The sequence below is a fragment of the Clinocottus analis genome, unplaced genomic scaffold (genome assembly GCF_023055335.1).
Source record: "Clinocottus analis isolate CAN_PGR_092001 unplaced genomic scaffold, fCliAna1.0.p SCAF_25, whole genome shotgun sequence".
Classification (NCBI taxonomy): domain Eukaryota; kingdom Metazoa; phylum Chordata; class Actinopteri; order Perciformes; family Cottidae; genus Clinocottus; species Clinocottus analis.
In genome coordinates this window covers 6,198,745-6,224,351 of record NW_027175987.1, presented here as the reverse complement: position 1 = coordinate 6,224,351, position 25,607 = coordinate 6,198,745, and the positions used below count along the sequence as shown (strand labels likewise).

General features: G+C 39.0%; 1 protein-coding gene across 2 annotated transcripts in view; it reads right to left on the bottom strand.

The window, feature by feature from the left end:
• Positions 1 to 6,283, bottom strand: part of negr1 (neuronal growth regulator 1) — a 138,010-nt gene extending 131,727 nt beyond the window's left edge. Inside the window, exon 1 of one of the 2 annotated variants that reach the window (XM_068591272.1) lies at positions 5,812 to 6,283. In XM_068591272.1, the coding sequence (XP_068447373.1) occupies positions 5,812 to 5,981 (170 nt within the window). In that variant the 5' untranslated portion in view covers positions 5,982 to 6,283. The remainder of the gene's footprint in view (positions 1 to 5,811) is intronic. The other variant, XM_068591273.1, reaches the window with a different exon arrangement.
• Positions 6,284 to 25,607: the final 19,324 nt, after the last annotated feature.

The window sequence follows — 25,607 nt, the reverse complement described above, 5'->3', positions numbered from 1 at the left end:
TCTTGGTTTCATAGCTTCACCATCACAGGCTTCAAACTCTGATGTCAGCGAGTTTTGTTTATAACCTGCCTGACATGAGAGGCATACAACTTGCTAGTATATAACTCGGCTCAACAGAGGAGGCCCAGATGAGATTATGCAATGTTGTCAGAGTAGCACAACTAATTATCATGAAACACAAGGAGATGCTAACTGATTGATTAAGGATTTTAATTGAAGGGGCTCTGAGGAATCGTTTCAGCTCTCTGTTATGAAAGAGTGGAAGTGTTGGCATACTGTATGATTTGGAGCAGAAAAGGCTGTACACACTCTTCAACAAAAGATCTGGTAAAAAGAATGTTACTCTGGAAAAGCTGTCAGAAAGAGAAGCTTAATCTTCTAAACCAAAAGATAATATATGTAACACAAGAACATGTTGAGAAAAAAGGTTATTTCTAATACTGCCCATTAAAAATCAATGCACACATCAACAATCTGCTTAAGCAGTCTGGTAAAAACTCACCACACTTGAGAAAGAATCCACATTCATGTAATGATCCCACTTGTAAATAATAAGTGGGCAAATCACAGCACAGTGCCCAATTTAAATAGTAAACTGTTTTCGAGACACACTCTTTCCTTGATGTTATTTTTTTTTTTGAGACGTCTCCTAACACAGACATCTTCTTCTGAAAAATTCAGTTTCAACTAAACTTTTAAAACTCCCAAGAGATAACCTGTTATTGTCCTGTCCAGTCACTCTGTCAAGCCTAATTCTGAGGCGTATTTCTCCCAACATAAAAACATTCCCCGAGATTTTTCTGTAGAATTATTTGTATGCAATGACGTGGATGCTCGCAGCTGGGTACGGGCAAAAGCTCCAATTTCCTCCCCAAATCATTTTCCCCATCCCCTATAATTGTAATCATTATAAGAATATTAGAAAGATGCTTTAAAACCTAGCATAGCATCTATTTCCCTTGAAGGATTTACCTTGGGAAAGCATTTCCATTTAGTCTTTAATTCACCGGGGCACTCAATCACTTTAGTGCTAATTGAAATATAATAGAAATAGAAATACTTTGTTTTTAGAAAGTACAATGGATTTACTTGCCTCACAAATGATGACTCCAAATGTAATCCATTTGGAAATGGTTCATAATGTGCTTTCATTTTGCTTTTGATGTGTGTTAGCCACACATAGTTACAACATGAGGACATAAATCATGGCATGTAACTGAAAAACATCCTAAAATGTTCCCACAATAGACTGGGTTTTATGTTTATGTTTTAGGAATGAATGTAGTGCACCTTAACATATGCATATGAATGCTTTCACAGACTTATCTGATTATCTATACAAAACATTTGATTCATCACATAATGACAATATAACTTTTTTAATGGAATATACTGTGATATACTTGACACAAAAGACTAAAAAGGAACACACATTTGAGATCATTCCTCATTTCATTTGAGAGAATATGCTGCTTTTGGCACCGAGCTGAATGAAACAGTTTAAAACAAGCCGTGACAGTCTCTGAGTTTCAAAAGGATGCTGTGGAAGAGGTTAACTAGAGGTTTCGAATGAGGCAGCTGCTATGAAAATGTTCTTAGCTACTGCTCTAGCTAGCACGTCACCTTATTGGCAGATTTCCATCCGTACTAAAAACACATCTATTGCAAATGGATGCCTTCACTTGGGCAACAGGATTTACACTATGTTTAAAAGGAAAGGTCAGATTTTTTTTCACATCAGACATAAGTTTCTCGCCATTAGCTGTATCTGTGTGGAAAGGGCTCCGTCTGGGAGTCCCTCAATAGCAACAGCCCCTCCCCTATGCCTATTATTTTGCATCAATATGAAAGTGTCTATTCACTCGACAAAAAAAAAGGTCAGATTACTTGCAAACACTGGATCCTCTAGATGTGGGCACGACGATGAGCATAAGGACTGTAAAAGAGAGCAACATTGTGCTGACAGCAACATGATCGCATTAAACATGTGGTGCAAAAAACAGGCGAAGGGACTTGGGCGTAATTAACAGTGACAGACTCAGGTGTGCCCACAGATGTGTCAGAAGAAGTAAAACACATTTTCCACCAAATGAGTGCATGAAACTGCAGATATTTGACAGCTAACTGATGTGCACACTATATCTGCTGTATCTCCAACCAAGCTGTTGGAGAGGGAGTAGCATTTCTTATACGTTTTAATAGAACTGGCTAATTAAAAAAAATATGAAATGCAAAAAGTAAAGAGGGTGCTTTAGAGCCATGGTTACATTCTGTGTTCAGAAGATAGTTAACAATTCCTTCTTTAAATTATCCTGAGGAGTGTCACTTAATATGTCCCTAGTCTGTCTTACCAGCATCTACATTGGAATGTTGACACCAAGCCCTTTAAACTAGATGTTGTCTCTGCCACAAGTGCTTATCGTAAATGTCAAGACCTTTCAGAGCCATAATAATGACACAGTTGAGGAAAATTATATGGCACCATTTTTGTCTTGGATACGGCGAGAAAAAGCTTCAGTACCATCAAGTACAGCCAGAAAAGATTTTCATCAACTGGTTGGTTGACATGAGGCAATGATTTTAGATTTACACGAATACCAGACTTTCAAACTACTGACAGGTCAATTTTGCACCATTACAGAGACTAGGGCCCCTTGGTGCAGGCCTTTCTTTGTGGCTGAGGGCCAACTGTCAAACTAAACTAAACAGAAATAAGCTTGGATAATTGTCTTATTCTTGATGTGTACAGCCTCACTCCAATTTATTTCCTTGCTTCCCATTTTCTGCCTTTCAATCATGTAAAATGTAGCTTTTAAAGCAAGATCGGTGTAGCTTTTGTGTGACTGTCATCCTATCACATATATTTAATTGGCAATATAGAAAACACGATAAAAAGACAGACACAATTTTAAAATTGTACAGAAAATTGCAACATTGTAGCAACCTAAGATTCCAGTCTGCCTGGACTGAATTTACAGACACACCCTCTTCGCTGTTGATTACAGCTGCTTATTCATGTGGAAGAGGCTGCCACTGATACCATGTGTTTCCTGACAGCATGGGGAACTGTCTTTTCATTTGGCTGGCCTCCTCAAATTTAGAGCATTCATTTACTAGGGAGAGTCAAGGTTTAGTTAATAGAATCCAAACTACATAAAAGTCGCTATATGATGGGGGTAGAAAGGGATGTGTAGCTCCTCTCGAACAATGTGATCCCTCGGGAAGATCGTAGATTTTCCATAGATTTTCAGTATGTAAAAAATGCAGCATACATGCATAACTTAAATGCACATGTGAGACACTGTAGAAGCTGCAGGACGACTAATTTCAGAATACAAGGATCTTTGTTAGAGGCTTAAAATGGCTGAGCTTTTAAGTAATCAATATTAAAATGGTGATGATACACATGTGGACCATTCTTCATCTTCAAAAAGCTCAAATAATTTAATTGATGTGGACCCACTGTCCAACTTGAATCAGAGCAGCAGTAATGTAGTGCTAAGAATTAAAGAGGTGCAGGAAATGAACATACGACAGCAGACACACCTCTCGGGAGCTACTTCATAATCCATAGGGCAGTGACTAATTGCGTGCTTCTGGGTTTGTCACTATTTGAGAATGCTCACATTTTTTAGCCAGCAATCAGCTTAGGGGCACAGCAAGATTGCCCTCTAATAGTCCGGGTTCCTGACAATGAGGAAACTCAACAAATAGGCACTGTTTTCTGTACTGAGTTTCTACATGAAATGGTTCATGTTGTGATGCCCGACTCCTAAAACGAGGAGGGGAGAGGAGGGTGGGGGGACAAAAGACAGAGCCATGATTTCTTGTGGTTTGAGGAAATGACTATACCAAGACAGAGTAGGCCTTTATTATTACTTTGGTGAGTTTTGCAACTAGATGCAATCCAGAGGGGCGAGCTGAGCTGTTTAAGAGGTTTACAATCTCTCTGAGGTCAACAGGTGTGAACTTAGCAATGGGATAACTTCAAAGTGGCAGCATTCACGTGGGTGAAAAAAGCCCATTAATTTACTGTAAGAAAACCTGTCAATGGCATCATCTTGAAAATGTTTTCCTGATCTGTTTCCTAGATGGCATTTACTGAGGGATGACCCACTTATGGAGAGTGTTACCTTATTTAGGGGTGGGAGGAAACTTGTTTATTGAGCTGACTCATCGCACACGGATAATCTCTGGTCCAATAAACCATCAGGATTCAGGCAAAGCTTCTGCCACTGATCACATCCAACCTGGATTGACACAAGGGAATTAGACGCCCTCTCTAAAGAGGCAGTCAGAGGTGTAAATCTCTTTTCAGGGACGTCCCCTTAGGACATGGAGGGAAAAATTAATGAGTACCCTTTAGCTGTTGCCAAGGTATTTCTGTGATGAACACCTACACACTTAAACCACACTCATTGAAAGGCACTCACCTCCATACAGCCACTTAGGACGACCTTATGCTACAGAAACAAGTCAGCTCTTCAGCATTCAAGTATGAGACAACAATGACTAAAAGCCAAGCTGAGTGGAACTTTAGACAGTTAGCTGCTCTGTATTCAGGTCCACGCCGAGCATCTCGCAGAGTCAACATCACAGAATTCATATTGAAATGGGGCAGGCCTGCCCCCTCAGCCTGAGAGCCATCACAACGGATATTTGATATTGGTAGAACAAGATATTATCACAGCCCTCGAAAGATTTGCAACATTTTTCTGTGTTTTGCATAGAGTTTTGATTTTTTTTTTCTAAAGAAATGAAATAGACACAGAAATGTTGTTTGCGATGTAGCTTGGAAAGAAAACTGGAAGAGTGGTTTATTTGAAGTTGTGAATTAAAAGTACCATTACTAGTACTTGAACTGTACACTATTTTTGACAATGTTTTTGATGATATGCCAACACAATATGATATATGGCTATGAAATAAAATGTGTAAATAAATAAATAAAAACTCCTCAGCGCACTGGTCCAAACCACGCCCATGCCCAGTGGATTTTGTCCCTAATGAGCAGCTATCTTCGCAGCTGGCATCGTAGAGTACGTGATGGAGGGAAGATGGGGGCGAATGGGGGAAGAGACGCGTCACTGCCATAACTTGATTCTGATAAACAGCGACCAACCACAAATGTACTCTTCAGCCTCGTTTTTGAAACTGCGACATCACACAACACATGCAGCCAAAGTGACAGGACAGCAATGAGAAGAAGAAAACAAGCATTGGACGCTCTGTTGTGCATCTTCGGCTTCTCTTCAAGCACTCATAGCGTTTAAAACTGAGGGACACACACACACACACACACACACACACACACACACACACACACACACACACACACACACACACACAAAGCAACATAAAGCAACTCCCTATATATCACACACAATAGGTAGTGGCGGGCTAGTTTTCGTTCATTCAAACGATGTTGTTCCACCTTGCGTCTTGCGAGCAGCTATAAAAAACAAACACACCACATACAAGCACGTCGTCTCAGTTCACGGATGTACACGAAGGGGAAAGTGTGTTGGAAAACTTTGCCGTAACGAGCCGTTACACTTGTCGCAACAGCGGCGTCCTGCGTAGCCGCCGCGGCTCTGGCCACCCCCCTGTCAGGCAGAAAACAGCGACGGGATGGTGGGAAAATGGCCTATTGTGCGTTTATAGCAAGCGCTGCGAGATAGCCCCAGTTTAAAAGTAAGTTAACAGACACCTTCAAGACAACGAACCGGGCGTGTGACTGACGACGAGTTCGAACAGTCAAGCGAGTGCGAGCGGGAGAAAGTGAAGTTGCGTTAGCTTGTTATTTTTTACCTCAGGAGAGCCGTGTCGCCTTGTCTGCTGACCACACTTTCCACCGAGGAATAGTCCACAGTTTGTCCGGCGGGCAAACATGACGGCAGTACGCAGCACAGGCTGAGAATTATCGCAGTAAGCCACTGACCAGAGACACAAGCATCCTGCACCGCAACCATTATGTCCATCACGGCTGTATTTTTGTTGACGCTTTTCCCCAAGTCTTCGTGTTGCAAAAAAAAAAAAAAAAACTGGCAAAGAGTCAGCTTTAAAAAAAGAACGACGCTTTATTTCCACACTTTTCCTTCCTCGCAGCCCCGTAAAGAAACGGTCCGCCGTGTTAGTTTCCCAGGTTTTGGTGTTGCTGGATGTAGAGCCCTCTGTACGGGGGAAGTGTGCTCTCCAGTGGCTCGCACACCATCTAGTGAGGAAACGCGATGTAAAATGGGAGCAGACCTAGAAGCAGACAACCCCCAGGCTCTGATCCTGTTGCCATGCGGCCGTTTCCCGGGCAACCCGTTCCCAGTGGCTCGTGATGGAGCAGTAAAACCGGAAGGTATTGATACACAAGGACAATTAAAGATATGGACTGGAGAGCCAGCCCCTATGTATTCCACCACAAGGAAATACACCATCTCAGCATTTGGAGGGAAATAGAGCTTTGCTGCTGCTGACGCAGGTGTGTCCCATAGGAAAACTCTTGAAAATGTACTATAACAACATGACAGAAAATGGATATTCTGAAATGTGTAATCATTTATCCTACAAGCAAAATATGTACTTTATGGGAAATGTAAACTTGATATGAAATAACAAAAAAAAAATTAAAAAACAACGAAATACAATTAAGACATTTAAAGACATTTGGTGAAATATTGGAGTGCTATTTTATAATGCTAAAAAAAAAGACAACAATCAGTTCACACACACACACACACACACACACACACACACACACACACACACACACACACACACAGAGTCATCACAAAGAGAGAGAGAGATGAGACAATGTTAGTTTTACAGCCGTCGCCCTTTGCTTTATGCCGCTCTAAGCCTTTTGACTTAGCCTACATAATACTCAACAGACTGTACAGCCGTAACCATGGAAATGACATACATTTCTCTGAGGTGACATGTTGGCTTTGCTCCTCTGAGTTTTTTCAGACGGGGTTATTGTTATAAACATAACATTAACAAAACGTCCCTGTGGATTGTATCACATAAAACAAAACAGAATCAAGCAGACCTGCTTGTGTCAGTCAGAGTGTGTGCTTCAAATTGGCTCAGTTTACGGTTTTCTAAATTGGTACTGTGATGAAGTATAACATCTCATCCTATGCAACAGATGTGTGGTGTTGTTTCACCTTTTTTTATTTGTCATTTTATTGTTGATTTCATTCTCCAGTTTTGAGTTTATTTACTATTCTTTTTCTCTGCATTCTGTATACACTGTAAATTCATCTATGTGTGTGTGTGTGTGTGTGTGTGTGTGTGTGTGTGTGTGTATATATATATATATATATATATATATATATATATATATATATATATATTATGACTTTCTCTAGGATCAATATAGTTTCATGATATCTTATCTTAAGTTCTTATCTCACAGAACACAGAACCAGGATTGCAGTTTGTGATGTTATCAAGATGCGCTGTCTGGAGCTGCTCCATTGGAATGAAATGGGGCGAGTGGCTGTGAACTTCTGAACGCTTCGCTTCAGTTTTTACACTGAACTAGCTTTATAGTACTGCCTCGCCTTCAGTTTAATACCAGAAAAAGGAATCTTGATCCTCCAAGAAATTCATTTTGGGTGCCATGAGTGTACCCCTTCCAGCTTTTGGTTATTATTTATCTGAAGAGATAAATTGTTTACCACAGTGGTTTGTGAGAGTAGGAGTTGGGACACATTTCTATTTGCAGGCCTGGTTGTGACAGAGAGGGCAAGGAGCTGGTTTCCAGAGGTTACAAGGGACGTTTCACTGTGTTGGAATAGAGTCAACAACCAATGATCCATGACATGCAGCATTAAAAGAGGGGGAGTGAAAAGTTCATCTTGTCACACAAAACATTCCAATTTGCATAACTGAAGCTCCCTCTACTGTTAACAACTGTGATAATGCAATCAATACTAACACTTCTGCTTTTGTGACAGAAGTAGTTTGGGTTGAGACAGTAAGTTATTTTGCATATTTCTCTTGTCAGTCACAACATAGACTTTCTTTTTATATTTATTTTTGCTGAGCCTTTCAAGTTACCTCGGAAAATGAACCTTCCCATGCATGAAAGCTATAATTACAATGACTCCATTTTGTGTTAGTGCACTGTGCAGAGGAGACTGGCAGCCTCTAATATTCAACTCATAATAACCTCAGGAATTATGAACAAGATGAAAGAGATCAGGCACTGGACTATCACAACGTCTGAGCTGTTTTGAGTAATGGATACCTCAGACATTTCCTCACAGTTTTCATAACCAGTCGTCATTTCAAAGCCAGAATGAAATCAATGCATGCAATTTGCTTTAATAGGGAGTGAATGAAGTGACAGAAAAAAGCCTATTTTTCTCAAGATAACAAGTTTCACTGGTATATACTACTTCACAGTGTTATCGGCATTTTTAAATGTGAAGCATAAACCGAAGAAGAATGCCTCTGTTTGTGTGTCTGACTGTGGTTATTAAGATGGTCTGCATTCAAACTGCAGTTATAGTCTTAATTGTATGCTAACGATGGGGCAAAACCCACCGAAGCATATGCTGCCATATTTTGACTGGTCTGAGTGAATGATGAGCTTGGACTGAAATTCATTTGGATAAATCCTTTATTGCTTGTTTTTCCCTGTCTTATTGCATGTTGTCACACTATTTTGTTTATATTTATATTGTTTGGCTTGAAACTTGATACCAACCTCAGTATATAGGGCTAATTTATTAACCTGAGTGACGCAGCATGATAAAAGCTATTGTTTCCTAAAGTTGGTAAGTGCATGGTCATTTTTCTGTAATAGTGATTTGGTTGGCTATTATGATAATGGATGATATCCTGCAGGGAAATGTGCCAATCGATCACAGCAAACACCAACATTTGAATGCTGAGAAGTTCTATTAAATGCACTCCTGCAGCCTCGCTTTACAGGACATAAGAATGATCAATGAGTGAAAAATGTAGGGATAACCATTCTCACATTTTCCAAAAATACAAACGATCAGTGAAATGATTATAAAGCTTGATGTTTAACAGCCCTTCCATCTCCAGTTTTAAAAATACAATTAGTTTTATTTTTATTTATGGTTATTACTGGCTAGTATTACTTTTCTATAAACTATAACCAACGATTAATATCAACATTGAATTGACATGATCTCAGTTATGACAGTTAGCTTTGAAAAGTGGCTGACCTCATTTTCTAAGAAATACAAAATAAGGAAACCTTGATGCCTTTGCTTTTTCCTTGAGTTCTTCACATACAGAAATCCATTATGGTATAGTTCAACGGCTGCACTTGTCTGACTAGAAAATAATGTATTCCATCTCTCAAACTTTATCTTACTGTCAAAGTCAAAGTGCACAACATAGATATTGTGAACAAAACTCATATTGAATGAACCCTGGAGTTTGATATATGTAGCCCTCCAGCAGTGATTTACTTTTAAGCCTTTCCTTTCTTTGCATTTCTTGCACTGCCCATGTGGGACAAAACCTACAACACTCATGAGGCGTACCTGACTTGTACATTCAAACAGCACATACCATATTTCATATACGGTTGATAGTTCAAAAGGCTCTCCAGTGTCATTAGATATAGCAGGAAACAGATCTTTAAGCCCAAGAGGTTCATGAATTTTATCCAGGATGTGGAGATCAGCCTGATAAGTCAAATTAAAAGATGGGAGCAGTGAAATGTTCATCTTGTCACAAAATATATTAAGAGTAGGCAACACTGAGACATTACCGACATCTTTATAGGATATTGTATAGTTTCTTGTTTATTTTCATTGCTTAAATGTGGAACAGCTGCCTGCAACAGTTGAGTGCCCAGTTGGCTGGATGCACGGTGGTCCGTGGTGTATTAATATGCTTTAGGCTACATAATAATGAGACTCTGGGAACTATACAGTGGATGAAGCTACACATGAAACGATCACAAAACTAAAGTGATAATTTACTGAACCTAAGCAGTTATTTATATAAATACAGTTTAACAATTGATTTTGCTAAGCCCCGCACCCTCGTCAGAGCTATCATGGAGCCCACACTGCCACTAACTGCACTCATTGCATACATATTATTTTATTTTTGGAAAAATTATTCAAGAAAGAAGCAGATATCAGTGAATAATATGCTTTTGAAGCACGCCTGTCAAACAGATGCAGCAGGGAATACAGATTAAAAAGATAATGATAGATCTAAAACCGACAGATCACAGTTTATAAATGAACTACCACATCACCTGGTGACCAAGATAGACAATTAGATCAAGGAGCAACACTGTTCTAGTAAAGACAGGTAGGTCTTTGTTCACTGTTACAATAGTTAAAAAGCCAAAGTATCATTCTACCTTCAGTAGCTTCTGTCGAAATGCCAATGATGGTTACTGACGCGCTGATGTACTCTGATAATGTTAGTTCCACAAGTTTGCCCTTCCAGAAATCTCCTTAAGTTTAGATAACAAAACTTTCCTGCTTAGGTTAAGGAAAAAAACATAGTTTTGGTTCAAATAAACCCTTTCAGAAAGCCCTGAAGACATACTTGCGATAGTTTGGGACCCGGGTGGGAGCTGGCCAATGATACGCTATGACTGGCCAGTCTGTGGTCAAAGGGTGGGGCAACGGGTCAATTTGTACTTGAACTCGTAAATGTCATTAGTCATAAATAAACAAAAAATACATAATAATATTCAACTGGAAGGCAGACAAAAATCCAAAGACCTGATGGGTGTGATGCAATGAAATGTCCTATATATTGATATTAATGGGCAGTGAAATAAAAGTGTAAAAATGTTGTTGCTGAAAATATTGATTTGTGCAACTTAAACATTGTCTATGACAAGATGAGAGGCATCCTAAATAATTAATTTAAATTCGAAAAAAATTCCCAATAATTATCACGTTTACTTAGAAGACAGTGTATACACGTGTGTATCCACATTGTCACACTGAATTTATTGTAATGAACAAGTTATGTGTTTGCATAGCAGTGTAAACAATCCAAGAACCTCCCTGTGAGGGAAAGAAAGTGTACCACTGCCTTCCTGCTCCCTAGGTTTCCTTTTTTCTTCTGTGCTGCTCAAACACCAGCTTCCAGCAAAGCAGCAGCTCCCGTTTGTTTTCTTTGATTGTGTGAGTTTGCATGGCAAAGCCTCCCTCTGTATGTACCAAAAAGTTTGTTACACAGCGTAAGTGTTTCATGTCTTTTCCAAGATTAAACGCTTTAAACAGCTTTCTGTGCATTTATTCGAAGAAAACCTCTTAAAGTAAAAGTCACAATATAATCATTTCCAACATGTTCATACATGGTCGATACAAAATTATGTTATTTATGAATCTGTTTAAGCAGAATGAGTAGATATAAAAGGCTCTAATGCAGAAGGAAGTCGTATCTGAGTAATTGCAGAACAAGTACACCTCAGTTAGTTGTGCTTTAAATGTTGGTGTTCCTCAGTATCCTGAATGGATGTCCATAGACTTTGGAGAGAACTTTTTGAAATATGTGTTGATAACTGTTATTTAAAAGTTGTGAGAATTTAAACAATATTCTTTGCTGCTATTAGGCTGCCAGTACCGCTTAATCGACACTGCTTGTATTGTACCTTTTATTTCTAGCGTCCTTGTCACAATAGCATGAAGGAAGGAGGGGGGGTATATCATCCCTGACTGTATCATTTGTTCTTTAGTCTCTTTGAAGAATAACTTTAACATTTGAGAGTTAAAATAGACGTTTTTCAATGTATTTAAAAAAAAATGTTATGCCAGCAATGACAGTTTTTCTGCAAGAAGTTAGGCAACACAAACAATTCCATCTGTGATCATAAAAATAATCTTTTTTTTTATCCAACTGTATCCCTTTTATCCCTCACTGTTCGCATTATTTCTTTAAGTTGCATCTCAGAAAGGGTAAACATGTAAGGGTGATCTTTGGCACCGGCTATCACCCGAGTTGATTTGATTGTCACTCATCAGGCTTTAATCTCCATTCTTTATTACCATCTCAATTTTGAGCACGTTCCTGCACCTGTCTGTGGGCATAACATGCACCATCACAATCGCTTTCATTGATGCATCGGCTCCAGCAGAGGTTTCTTTGACTGGAGCTTGTTGAGCCTGGAGGCAGTGTTTATATTGCAAATAACAGACCTAGGAGCAGTTGATTCTTTTATGGGAAAAAGTTTTTATCAAAACAGTTGCAACCTTAGTTTGCTTTCTTCTTTTTGACTTCGCTCAAAGTTCTTGGTGCAGCGGTGAACATTACAAGTCTTTAGTTAAATGAGAATATCCATTTTTAATATGCTACTAAACACACTCACGGAGACTGGGCGTGTTTAAATATTGTATTATAGTCAACTTATTTTGAAATAATAAATGTTCCCATTTTACATTTACAAAAGCTGTCAGTTTTCAAAACCTCAGAGGAAATTTGTATTTTACTATCATCAAATAACCATATAAATTGACTGTAAAGGAACCATGGAGTATATGAAATAGAGATGTAGAGCAGTTGTATAGCTGGGTGGCTCCGGCCCTCGACATCTTTGTAGCGACGACATTGCCAACCTCTAAAATGGGCAAAGAGGTGGCTTGTTGATGGAGCTGGAGCATTGCAGGTGACACAGCAGAGCTGAAAGATGGCAGCGACCTGAGATGGCACCCACCTGTCACCCAAAGAGGCAAAACGCTTAATTATGGGTTTATGAGCTTTTGAGTCCTAAACCAATTTTTGTACCAAGTACCATTTTACTGTGGGGGTCTATTGAGAAAGGCCAAGTGGCCATTTGATGAACTGCAGTTGTTCGCACTTCCACGTTGTGTTCATTTCTCAGCAATAAAGGTTAACACTTGGAAGAAACTTGTAGACGAATAATAGAGTACCCAGCATGCACATTAACCTGCAAATGCCGAAAAATGTGAAAAAAATCTAGTTTTTTTCTTCACTTTAAACGTTCCAAAAACATAATTTGAGTTTATGTGTTGTAAATAAAGTCTCATACAATAAAATAGCATAAATGTCACCAGCAAATTGAATTTGTTATTAATCCTAGCAGCTGAGAGTGACCTTTTAAGGTATTCCAAACAACAAGCAAGGTAATTAAAGATAATCACTGAACATTGTCATCTTTTAGAGGGTCATCAAGTTTAAGGTGAAGACCAGCTGAAGTCAAAACGGTTGTCTTAAGCTCTTGAATCTCTTCATTATATAGAGATAAGGTTATTACAATACAAAAGACAAATCTATACTTTTAAACCATCAGAACAAAATTATATTAATAGTAGTAATAATGTGTTGAGTAATGAGTTTTTTCTGTGATCATTCCAAAGAAAAATGTATGTGATAAGAGGGTCTATGTTTGAATACAGCCTATTCATTGAGTGAAATGAGAGAGAGAGAACATATTATTACCGCAGGGGATTATTATCATTCAATACCAGACAGCAAAAGATAACTCTTGCATAATAGAGCTCAAGTTGATTACCAAAACTCTAAGTTTAGCAGTGGCTTGATTTCAATCTGATCCTTGATTATTGTAATATGCAGATGTACGGTTTATGAAGAAAAGTGACCAATAATTGGTTCTACAATTCAAGCCATGTGGTGTCAGCCTTTGAATGTGGCCCTCGAAAAATGCATTGGATACAATTAGAGTGCTTCAAGTGACTGCTCTTTTTGGGCCAATCGCGTGACCTTCACAGCAGAAGATGGGTAGTTAATTTTACATCTCATTGAGAGTTCAGTTTTAGAGTTGTGTGGCTCCCCTGCAGACAGCTGTCATGGAAAACTGGGATCTTCATAGCAGGGTTTAATCTGTCTGACCTTCTGGCAGAGAGAAATAGATTACCTACCACACCTCCAGAGCCTCCGCTCTAACTACCTGCGTTGCCTTATGCATACCAAAAAGGACATCAGACTTGTTGCTCATTATTGGCTTTGTGTACATCATTAGAGGCATTTTTTTTTTATCAATATGAGAAACAATGAAGTCCATCTGTGTTCTTTAAAAACAAGTCCATTTGGTTACTGGATGAGCTTGTCTGCATCTAAACAATTGCTAATCATTTGGAATTCAAATGATGTGGTCAAACCCTTTTTTTTTCCAAAAGAACATAGAGTTATTGACTTTGTGAGTTCATCTCTTACCTTTTGACGTATTTCATCAACAGAAAACATCAAATAATATTTCAGTGGATTAAAACTAGCCGCAACGAACAATAATTGTGAATTTAAAAAAAATAAAATATGCCAGCTAATTTGTCAAAACAAATACTTGATTATTAAGCAAAAAAGCTATCCCTTTGTCTACCCGAATGACAAAGGACTATCAGCATCCTGCTCATAATAGATGAATGCATGTTGAGGGGAATTGAGGGAAGTAACAAAGTATATGAAGAAATAGCTCAGGAAACAACAGCTAATGCTTTGACTGGTTTTGTTTCCTCCTGGCCAGTGTATGTCGCAAATTCAACCTCAGGAGAACCTCGGATGGGTCATATTTTACCTCGAATTGGCAAGATTGAAAGATTCAGCAAGAAGTAATGAGAAGTGATATGCCAAAGCTTTGCTGGAGATGAAAAGCCTGAGGGTATCATGCAGGCTCTGAAAAGTGTAGAGTAGTCCCTAGATTGGATGAGCCTTATATTCACGGCAAGCATATAAAATCCAATTTATTTGACTGCTACCAGCCATCATGTGTGCTTTATTGGAAGGCTGACCCTGACTTGACCAAATACAAACACTTTTCACCTCTAGCATCAAAACACAAAGGGGAATAAAACTGTTTCATTCATTCTACTGTATATAGCAAAACGTATCTTTTTATACCACATGTGTTTACCCTTTACTTGAGGGTGATACATTTCCACAACTGAGAGAGGGAGAGACAGAACAGGGACATTAAGCTACAACAACATGAATAAGTTTCCCAACTGGAGAGATCCGAGCGATTTTGTTCCCAGCTTTGCTCTCTGGTCACAAATGTAGTTTTCACGTTGTTTTGACTCTGGCAAAAGCTTGACTTCCTCGTTTTCATTTCCCCACGGCTGACAACCCCAGCAAGCCTCAGCAGGATAGTGAGGATAGAGGTGAACGTGTCAGTGTGAAATGAAATGCTCTCTGTCTCCTGAGGTAGGTCCCTGCTCTGTGTGGCCCACCACTCAAGGAGAAATAACATTGCGCTGTACACAGATTTGTGAGGCAAACCTGTGTGAAAACATGGACATTTGACTGTGAAGTGGAACTGTGTCAGTGCGCTGGGAAAAGATCGGGGTAAATCTGCTCAAGTGTAGTTAACTAATCGTTCCATCTGTCTTTCTGTGTGATTGAACGCCAGATTAGATCGCTAATCCCTGATCACTGATAGTAGATGAGGTCTAATCCATGAAGAATGTGATTGAGACATTCTGCGTCAACATATTTGCTACATACAATGCTTGGCAGGCTCTGAAAATGAATGTCAAGCTCTACGAAGGGAGACGGTGTGATTTAATATGGTAATCAAATGATTGAAATTATCGCTCCTGGTGATAAACACTTTAATAGGGTTCTTTACTCATCAGATAAACCAAAGCTTTTCCACCTGAGCCTCAAGATATTTTTATTCACTCAGTCACAGGTGCTGCAAAATCTGACCTGTCACAGAGTAACATGGCAACCAACACAGTCGGGTTGCTATTACTGAGTTACTGCTGGTGCTACGCCCGTCAAACTTGCCATTCACCACTTAACATTATAATGACCGTGGTGGCAATTTTTTTTTTATAATGGGCCGTGATTTCAGACAGCGAGAAATAAAAGCGGGCCTCACATTTCTCGCTAAAGACCATACATTTTGCCTGCTGATTTCATTGACAGATATTATCTGCTCTAGTTAGCCCGCTATTTAAGATGAAGTTATAGGACCATAACCCCAGAAGACTTGATTTTAAAGAAATGAGTATGCTAAAGATATCAGTCTTTCTTTCTACCCAAGGGGCATTTATTGCCACTAGAACTGTCATTTGCTGCCGCTGGCCACCAGCCCAATGTTTAACTCATTTTCTGTCACCAATGTAGCATTAAAGCATGGCGGAATTAGCAAGATAGCAAGCTAACTTTCTGCTTGTTGGCCAGATTTCTTGAATTAATCCTACATTGGTTACAGAAAGTGAGCTGAACACTGGGCGGGTGAAAATAGTGTGTAGATTGAGCCTCAAATTGTGGAATACTACTCACTTACTCTGGTTTCCTGCTTTGTGACACTGCTCATTTTAGTATTTACTGCAACATCTCACTTGAGTGAGTCCACAGTTTGTCATAAGTCTGAGTGTATACCAAAGTCGGCCCACGGTCGTAATGTCAATGGTAGACATCTGTTTTACTCCCATTGTTTTTGACTACCCGAACCATCTACACCTGTGCGTTCCTACTTCCCACAAATACTCTGCTTTTACCTGCCTGCCTGCCTGTAAGCCCCTCACTTTGGCATGACAGCTTTGAGCTGCTCCTGTCTGCCTCAGTTTTCTGTGTTTAGTTTCAATCCTGTATTTTCTGAGTCTTGACAAAAGAGGTCTTAAGTGTGTACCAGATGGCTACACCCATGATATCAAGATAAAAGACTGAGGCTAAAACCCCAAGTACTAGTGCCCCAACAAGCCTTGAGACCCCACCCCCACTGCTGCACAGAGCACTAAAGCTGGTTTATTAGTTAGTTTAATAATGTTAATCCTTAGGTCGATGGTTCTGAAATGGGGGGTGTGTGAAATTAAAAAAATATATTTAAAGTAACATTCATTAAAAAAATCCTTTGAAAAATGTTATTCAATACAATATAAGTATAAGTTCATGAACTTAAATGTATATATTCTATATTCAATTAGACACTGATGGCACGGTGCTGTACATTACATGTGTGTTCAACCAAGAACGCTTTCCACTGGGCGTACTTGGCTGAAAAAATATTTCACAGGGGGCACATCAAAAAGGTTGAGAACCACTTCTTTAAGTCTCCATCAATACACCCACTAAGTGTGCAGTAGATCGCATAAGCGGTTCTCGAGATATGCGAAGAACAGCCTGACAAACTCACTTATAGACCTACATTCTTTGCGTTACAGATACGTGTGTTAAAGCTTTCCCATTGCAATTACTCAGTCAAGAGCCCCACTTTCCTTACTCAACTAGACAGTTACAGAGCTACAGTTTTGCAGTCTGACCACACACATTTCTGCAGAATTGAAAGTGTTCTTATCTTACCGCTCAGGCTGCTTCTGGTACCTTTCCTTCAAGTCTTTCTCTTCTCACCGTCAGCCTTTTTTGTTGCCTCCGGCAATTATATCTTTAATTGAACCTGTTTAGTGTTTAATTGGACACCTTTTCCTCATCATATAATTTTATTCGCACTTTAATAAATATTTTTGAACTCCTTCAGGCACATGAAGACCACCTGCCTGGAAATGGGGTATAATCAAACTTTTCTCAAATCATTTGTTAAAAAATGAAACAAAAACTTGTTTCAATAGAAGTATCTGTTGTTGCCTGTTTTAATGAGGACACATTCTAAGGCTATGATATTTCTTGTCCATCAATTGGAACAAAAAAAAACACAGTTTTAAAGAGTGCATTCAGAATCAGCCAGTGTCGTTAATGTGCAATAATAATATGGAACAACCTGGTCCAGCAAAAAATTGTAGAGATTATTGATTCTCTCTACACTAATATTCTTTTCACAGAAAGGTCAGAGTTTAGCTTAGCTAAAGAATAGCTCCTGAGGAGGTGGTAAGGACTCAACAACCTGGAGCTTTTCTCGCCTCACTTACCACAACAACTTGGTGCCCGGAGACATTTTTCAAAAGGAATTGTAAGTAGAAATCCCACTTCGACCTTTCTCAGGAATCCCTTCTCCTTAGCTCATCTCTCTGCTTCATTCTTTTATGTTCTTTCTAAAAATGACACAAACATCATCTTTCATTTCATTATTTATATTTTTTTCTAATTGTGCAAACACCGGCTGGGAAGTGTTGGCACACACAAGTAAATAATAATACTTTCATTAGCTACAATGATGTTGTTCCCCACTTTAGTGTTTAGTTAATTTACTTTAATGATAGTAAAGCAAAACGAAGCAGCGGCAGCCTTGCTTCAAGCAAAATAAAAGCTTAATGTGATTGGCAGTAAAAATCAATGACCGAACAACGTTACATTACAGAGATTAAATAGAGATAAAAAGAATAACAATAGAAATAATAAATGAAATACATCGCTTAAGCCACCAATGATTGTACATTGCGGCAAAAAGATGAACTTAACAGTGCGTCTACATATTGGTTTCTTGTTCCAGTGAACCTTTTACATGTTGTACTCATGTCCCATCAAAACTAGAAATGTATACTCTCTCCATAAGGGGTAGCCTATGATGAATTATTCAACGATTTCATCTTCAAGTTATGCTTCAGTGTGTAATTGCTATTAAAGGAAAAGCTGTCACTGAGCCATTTTTTTGGACTTGACAGTTTATTAATTCAGAGAAGCCTGTCATCAAATTTCTACATCTCTATTGCTATTTGGCAGTTCATAAGGTTAAGTTTTCAATGGGTGCCACATTAATACAAACCATAAATCTATACTGTACACATTGACAGAGATTATTGCTTTGAAGTACACCCTGCAAAACCCCAACGCAAACATATTCATATCCAGACACCTTTGAATCTGAAGTTTTAGACGATTTATCGAGCTGGGACAGGGAAAATTTCAATATGCTTGCTGAGATTTAAGAATCTGATAAAGTCAGCATTAAGGTAATTGGAGAAAAGAAATTGTTATCCATTGTAGCAGCTAGACACCTTTTCTCCACCACAACTCTGTGAGACCCTATTGTGGGTTTATAGGCCAGAAGAATAGGTGAAACAAAAAAGATGAATATAGTTAATGGAATCCACATATTTTTTGTCTCCGTGCCAAAACAGCAATATCCATGGCTTTTATTAAGTGCTTTAAATATATATGTTGTACACTTGGACACAGGTGATCCAGGTGTGCATAGGTTTTTTTTTTTTTAACCTTTTGAGCTCCAAAGTGCTGCTCACGGGAATGAGCTTTCGAGAATTTAGCAGGTCTGTGTTCAAGTAGTGATCAACCCCAAATGAGTTTTAATACTTGTGTTATTTTCCATATTTTTTTTCTAAATTCTTTTGTGAAAAGATTAAAAAAATAAAATAAAAATGACTACATTTTAAACATTACTATAAACACCTAGCATGATCTAAAAAAGGTTATTCTAGTCTACTACTGACTCACTCAAAAATACATTGCAGATACACAAATACATGCCAACAAACAAAACAATTAACAATCAATAAAAATAATAAACAAATTAGAATATTTGGGGTTGTCCATGTTCAGTTCCTTTTATAGTGTCCAATGATAATGTGGGACCCACATATACTGTAGTAAGAATGAGACAAAATTAAATTTGCAAGATTCATGAACTTGCTTGGAAATGAGTAAAAATCCCTTTTTACTTTGAATGAAACAATGAACAATCAATAGTATAAAAAAAAATGGTATGGAATAAACACAAAACTATCTCTGTCATGTCCTTCCCAAAATAAATTCAATCTCACTCAACTGCTCCCGGCTCCGTTGCATTCAAGATGATGGCAAAGACAACAAAACCAGGGATTTATTTAGCTTGTATGATGCCAAACTTTAGTATCAAGTTTGGAATTAATCTGCAGATGCTCTGGTCCAAAACCCGTTTGAGCCACAATTAAGGCCAAAATATGGTCAGCAAACAGACCGTGTAAGGCTTGTTTTTAGCCTAGCCAATTGCCTTTCAACATGCCATGGACAGTAGCTCCTTCCTGTGTTTCAGGTCATCTGAGTAAAGCAGCAACATCAGCACACAGCTAACGCCTTTGGTTGCATCAACGGTCGGTAATGGGGGTAAGCCTGCAGCTCTTATCGAATACTGCTCAACCCATCAGCCTCATATTCTTTGTGCTCATTTATGACTGTATGCTCAAGGAATCCTCATGATTGTTGTGATTCACCAATTGTGCAAAACCTTTACTGTCATTAACTGCTGATTAACTCACTTACAAACCCTCTCAAGGGTTTGTAAGTGATCATTTTGTTTTTCATCTACTTCAGTAGCAGAAAGGCAATTGACTAGGCTAAAAACAAGCCTTACCCGGTCGGTTTGCAGACCATATTTTGGCCCTAATTATGGCAATGAAGGGTTTTAAACTTAGTTTTAACCCCCTAAAAAAATCCAACATTAAAGCCATTAGAATTCAAAATATCTTAAAAGGAAATTGGCGTTGGATCTGAATATATTGGTACATAAAAAGTAATAAGTCATACTTTTTATTTCGGAGAAGGCTAAGAAACATAATGTAGCCAAACAGGATTATACCTCATACCTCACCTGCAGGATTTGATTTTAATGTATCTATTTATACATTAACCTCAAGGTACATAAGGGCTACAGTTCAAACATCAGAAGTGATTTTCTCTCATCACAGCTACTTATTGTTTATTCTCTGCAAAAAGCAATTTGAACCAAGTACGCATCTAATAAACAATTGTGGAGTGGACTGCGCTGTGGCTATATCCCCATAATATGAAAGCAATTTGTACTGGAGGGATTCAAGACAACGTGAGGCCAGAGGAAATCAATAAAAAAGCAGAACATAATGATGGAGCTCCTAAAAACTCCTACATTACACCGCTGTCTCTCCTGACTGTGTGATTCCCTTACACACACAATGAAAAGCTCCATGTGTATTCTGCACAGGCATCCTGTGATACAGTGAGGACCATGGTTTGTCCTCTCACCTTTTCCAAATCGGTGTGGATGGTACTCGTGATTAATGTCATATCTGGTCGCGACATACTTATTTTAGTTCTCGTCCCAAAAAAATGACAAATTGCAGGTTTTTCTGTTTCGGTTTGTGTGTATTCATGGTTTCATCTGGGTTATGTATCCAGGGCAGGTGTGACCGATGTTCTCTTGTAAACCAGGGTGTAGGTGCAATTCATCCCCTTGGTAGCATCCTCACAACTGCTATGTTTCCGCTCAGATGTGATTTTGGCAGCAGGGGGAAGTTTTCCAAAGTAGAACCAGTGTAGACCTACATATTACACGCTTATATCGCTTAATGTAAGTACATCCTGAGTTTTGACCCATATGGGTGTAATGGTGTTTGATGAAAGTAGATTATAGCTAATGCTTTGGAAGTAATACTCTTTAAATTTGACCATTTTGTTTGAGGTTTGTTGTGTTTTTCCTTGTCTCATGTGATTAATTTTGTTTAGTCCATTTCCTGTTTTATTTTGTAGGTTCCCTCCTCATCTGTCATGTTTTGTTTTCCTAAATACCTTTGTGTGTTTCAGGCTTCACTAATTATCACACCTGCCCTCAATTACTCATCTGACCCTTTATTTTGCCATTAGTCTACTCTGTTTACATACTCCCTTTCTTTGGCTGTCCCCTGGCAGATTGTCTTTATTCTCAGTGCTTTCCACAATTCTACTTTTCTATGTTTCCATGCCAATGTTTTTTTTTTTTAATTTTGTTTACCACCTTTCTGGATTTTTTTGCTTCTATTTGACTGATGTATGACCGCCTGCTTTTTCAGTGACGGCCTAGCCCTTTTTAAAAAAAAACTTACCTTGTTTCTGATATTTAGTCTGTGTTCAACCCAGAATTGTGACAGCACAATGTGGCCAAGGCCGACCAAGCAGACACTTATGTTACCAGTACAAACCAGCTGTAAGATGGACCCAGCAGATTTGTTCAAGACGATATTTTATGACATACGTACTCCCTCATATGTTTGCATGGGGAGTTGTTTTTCTGGTTTAGCTTTTCCTGTGCCTGACTTTTGATTCTCCGTTCAACACAGAAGTGTTACACAAATACTGAAGAGACAAAGCCTTTAGGACCGTATTCTTGGTAATAAGGGAATTTCTGGGATACACTGTATCGTACCTTTTTAATTAAATTGATGAATCCGTTTCATAAAATCAATAAATATAATGTGCTTAGGAAATAAAATAAGGCAACATTTAATTAGACAAATTACAATTGATAAATGAATCATACAAAGGAAGTAAAAATGGAATTGCAGGTTTTAGATAGGTTTTAGCCGCGGTAATTCGTTTTTTTTTATGTAGCCGAAGAATACAATTGACAAATTTGCCCAATTAGCAACAGAAAAGCTCTTTCAAGATGGACAGACATGCAATATATGTCATCTGAAGACAGAAATTAAAAGTAGCAAAATTAAAATTTGGTGACATCCGTGAACAATCTGCCTATTTCCCCATTGTTTCCTCCTTCCCCCTTTAACCCAGAATCTGCCCGCGTGCTGTTTGTCACCTGATGAACTGGGCTCATATGGCAGCTTGTATCCTCCCCCGAGCAATGTTAGCCACGCATTCAACTAGCAAGCGGAGGGGAGAGCTGGGCCAAGGGAGGAGAAGATGGAGTACGGCTCCTCCCTTTCTGTCTCAGGGTGACAAGGCTTCTCCTCTACACCTTCACATTCGTCTAATGAGGTGATAAAGTGAATGAATGAGGCATGAAAGGAGACATGCTGCTGAGGCCAACATGTTCCCAAGATGCCACTCCTCACGCCGCAACCTTTTGCTTCTCTGTATTTTGCAGTTGAGGACAGTAGGAGAAAAAGCTCTCAGGAGGATGAGGCAATTTCTGCAATGTGTCTGCAACTATCAGTCCTAGGTGACATGCATGCAGCCTCCATATGATTTGCGGTTGTTACAATTGAGCTGTGCAACAGGAGTGAGGATCATTGGGGAGTGGAGATTGTAAAATCTTTACTTCAATCCAATACTTCCCTCATTGTGGTAGTTAAGCCAGTTTGAGTTGAATTTCTACAAAAGGCAAGCGTTTGTGCTTTTCAGTTCTCCCAGAAAAAATGATTGTTCACCAAATAAACTCAGCAAAAGTTCATACAAAGAACTTGGCAAATAAGACAGAGAAACTAAACAGTCCCTTTCACTTTGACTATTCAGCCATGTAAATGTTTCAGATTTGGCCAATTCTTTGTTATGCAAAGGAACACACTCAAAGCCTTTTTCCTGTGCATGTGCAATCACTCTGAGAGATACCGACAGAGTATGCCAAGCAGATTTATTAGGTGAAATTTAATTCAGACGAGTTATTCAAGGAAACAGTCTGAGCCAAAATGACTTCTTACAAAAGAAGACAGAAGACACACTGGGTATTTTAAACCTGGATGTTTTTCTGATTTGCTGCATAATATTCTAGCTTGTTGTGAGGTTTCAGTCAGCTTATCTTGCTGAGACAGAGGACATTTCATTTGGATGTGAAAGCATTTCTAATGTTTTCACATCCAAGATAAAATAAAGGCTCTACTATTAATTAGCAGAGTTAGATCCTATTAAACCCAGCATTAAAGTATTTTGGAGAGGAGAAATTATGATACGGTCTGATCAGTTGTAAATACACCTAAAGTGGTTCTCAGTCCTCTCCTCTGAAAGCCAGGAGGCATTGATGACTAATAGAGATACCTGAGTCATAGATGTGATTCAGATAGCATTGTGATCACATTTGTTGGTTCCATTTATAATATGAATTCTGAAACAATATCCTGTGGCTAGAGGGTAAGTAAAGGTCTTGCTTTCGGCCAGCTACTGCAGATTAGTGTGCTTTCTGAAAATAATGACTTCCTGCTAACAATCTAATCTGTCAGTCCAAACACTGGGAGAAGCTCTGTGTTTCACATCCCAGTGAACAGATTGACAGAATGTGTGTAGCCAGGACAGTAGATCATTTTCTTGTTGGTACAGTGTTCAGGCATATTAATCAAATCCTCACATTAACGCGAACTAACAGGGAATCATCAGGCGCACGACCATCCCAAAAACACGAATCGGCTTTGTGATTTGTTCCCCTTTGAGTTGCAAACGTGTGGCTCTTACATAAGCACCCACAGCGTTTGCATGGTGTCTGCTTAAATGGAGAATAAATAACACCCACTGAGCCTCAACTTGGAGATAACACTCTACCCAGGGAGCAGAAGTGCAAGTGCTTAGCCCAGGAGGCAGGCCTGGGAGCAGGACGGCAGGAGAGCTCAATTGGTATTCCTGCTTGAGCTGCATCCCAGAAGGCCAGCCCTCATAAATAATATGATAATGCTATATTTCCAGTTCTGCTGAGGTTAGCTGTATGGCAGGGGAGGAACAAAGCACGGAGCTATGAGAGTGACCCGAGGTGAGTGGCAGGGATCGGCAGCCACGGGTGCATCCTGGGGTGATTGCCTTCACCGACCGTCGGAAGCCAAGGAAAAGAGGAGTGTTGACAAGTTTAATCAAACTGTGTCGTGCTTGACAAGTGCAAGATTGGAACTGTAAAAATGGCTGACAGGGGCCCATGTTTATGCAGACAGCACAGCACTGCTGGAACAGATCATTTACCCAGGGTTCGAGGTCTGCTTAAAGAACGCATCTGTCCCTTGTTTAAGCAGAGGAGATCTTAAGCTGCTCCTGTCTTGACCCAGTCTTTCAAAAGCAACCCTGCTCCTGCCAGGCAGGGTATGAGTGCGGAAACATTGAATTTAACACTGCCATAGGAAAGAGATGGGGAAAGTGCAGGTTCAGTTTCTTCTTGCAGCTGCAGCGTAAAGAAGTCACTGCTCCCTGAAATCAACAGACACAGAGGCTTTTGAGAAGACTGTAACTGCTCAACCCACTGTTTCTGCTGAGAACAGCTACAGCAGCATATTCTGACATCCATATAGTTATGCAGAACAAATTTCTACTGTAATGGCATTTTATCTCTTTGGATTCACTGCAAGGATGATATGGATGTTAACAGTGTATGTACAGTTATTATGCCAGAGACAGTTTTTTTTTTATCTCCCTGTCTCTCTCTCTCGCTCCCTTTCTCATATCTGCCTTTCTTTTCTTCTCAAGACACATTTAGTGTTTGTGATATTTCTAATTCAAGTGTTTGCAATTGCTGTCAGAATTTTTTTCCCCTGACATGTCATCTCGGCACACTATAGTGGAACCACTTAGATGTAAGCAATATTTGCAGCATGAGATGGGAAGTATAAACTGTAATCTAATATAGTGCACGGTGCTCCTCAGTGAAATGGTTTCATGCTTCACTGCGATGAATATTCTTTATGTAGAGACATCCTTTTACTTGTATTCAGCTGTTTTTTTATTATTATTGTCTTATTGGCTCACGTATAAGACTTTATGAAATTCAGATAATGGAAAAAAAAGAAATGTGACAGAATAGTTCAAAAAGAAAAAAAGTCCACAGTGTGAATAACAAAAAAGGAGAGGAAGAAAACAAAGCGAACCAATACAAACAAAGAAATACATAAAAGACAATACAAGGAACAGAAAATGACACACACACACACACACACACCTACACCTCCACACACACACACACACACACACACACACACACACACACACACACACATCAATAAATGTGTCCTTTTAAAACTTTTTAGACAAGTTTATTTTGACGTTTATATTGGTACACTACGATCTTAGGGAGTATTGTTAATGTTTTGTTTGGTAAAAAGGAAAGTGAAGATGATAAACTTGTC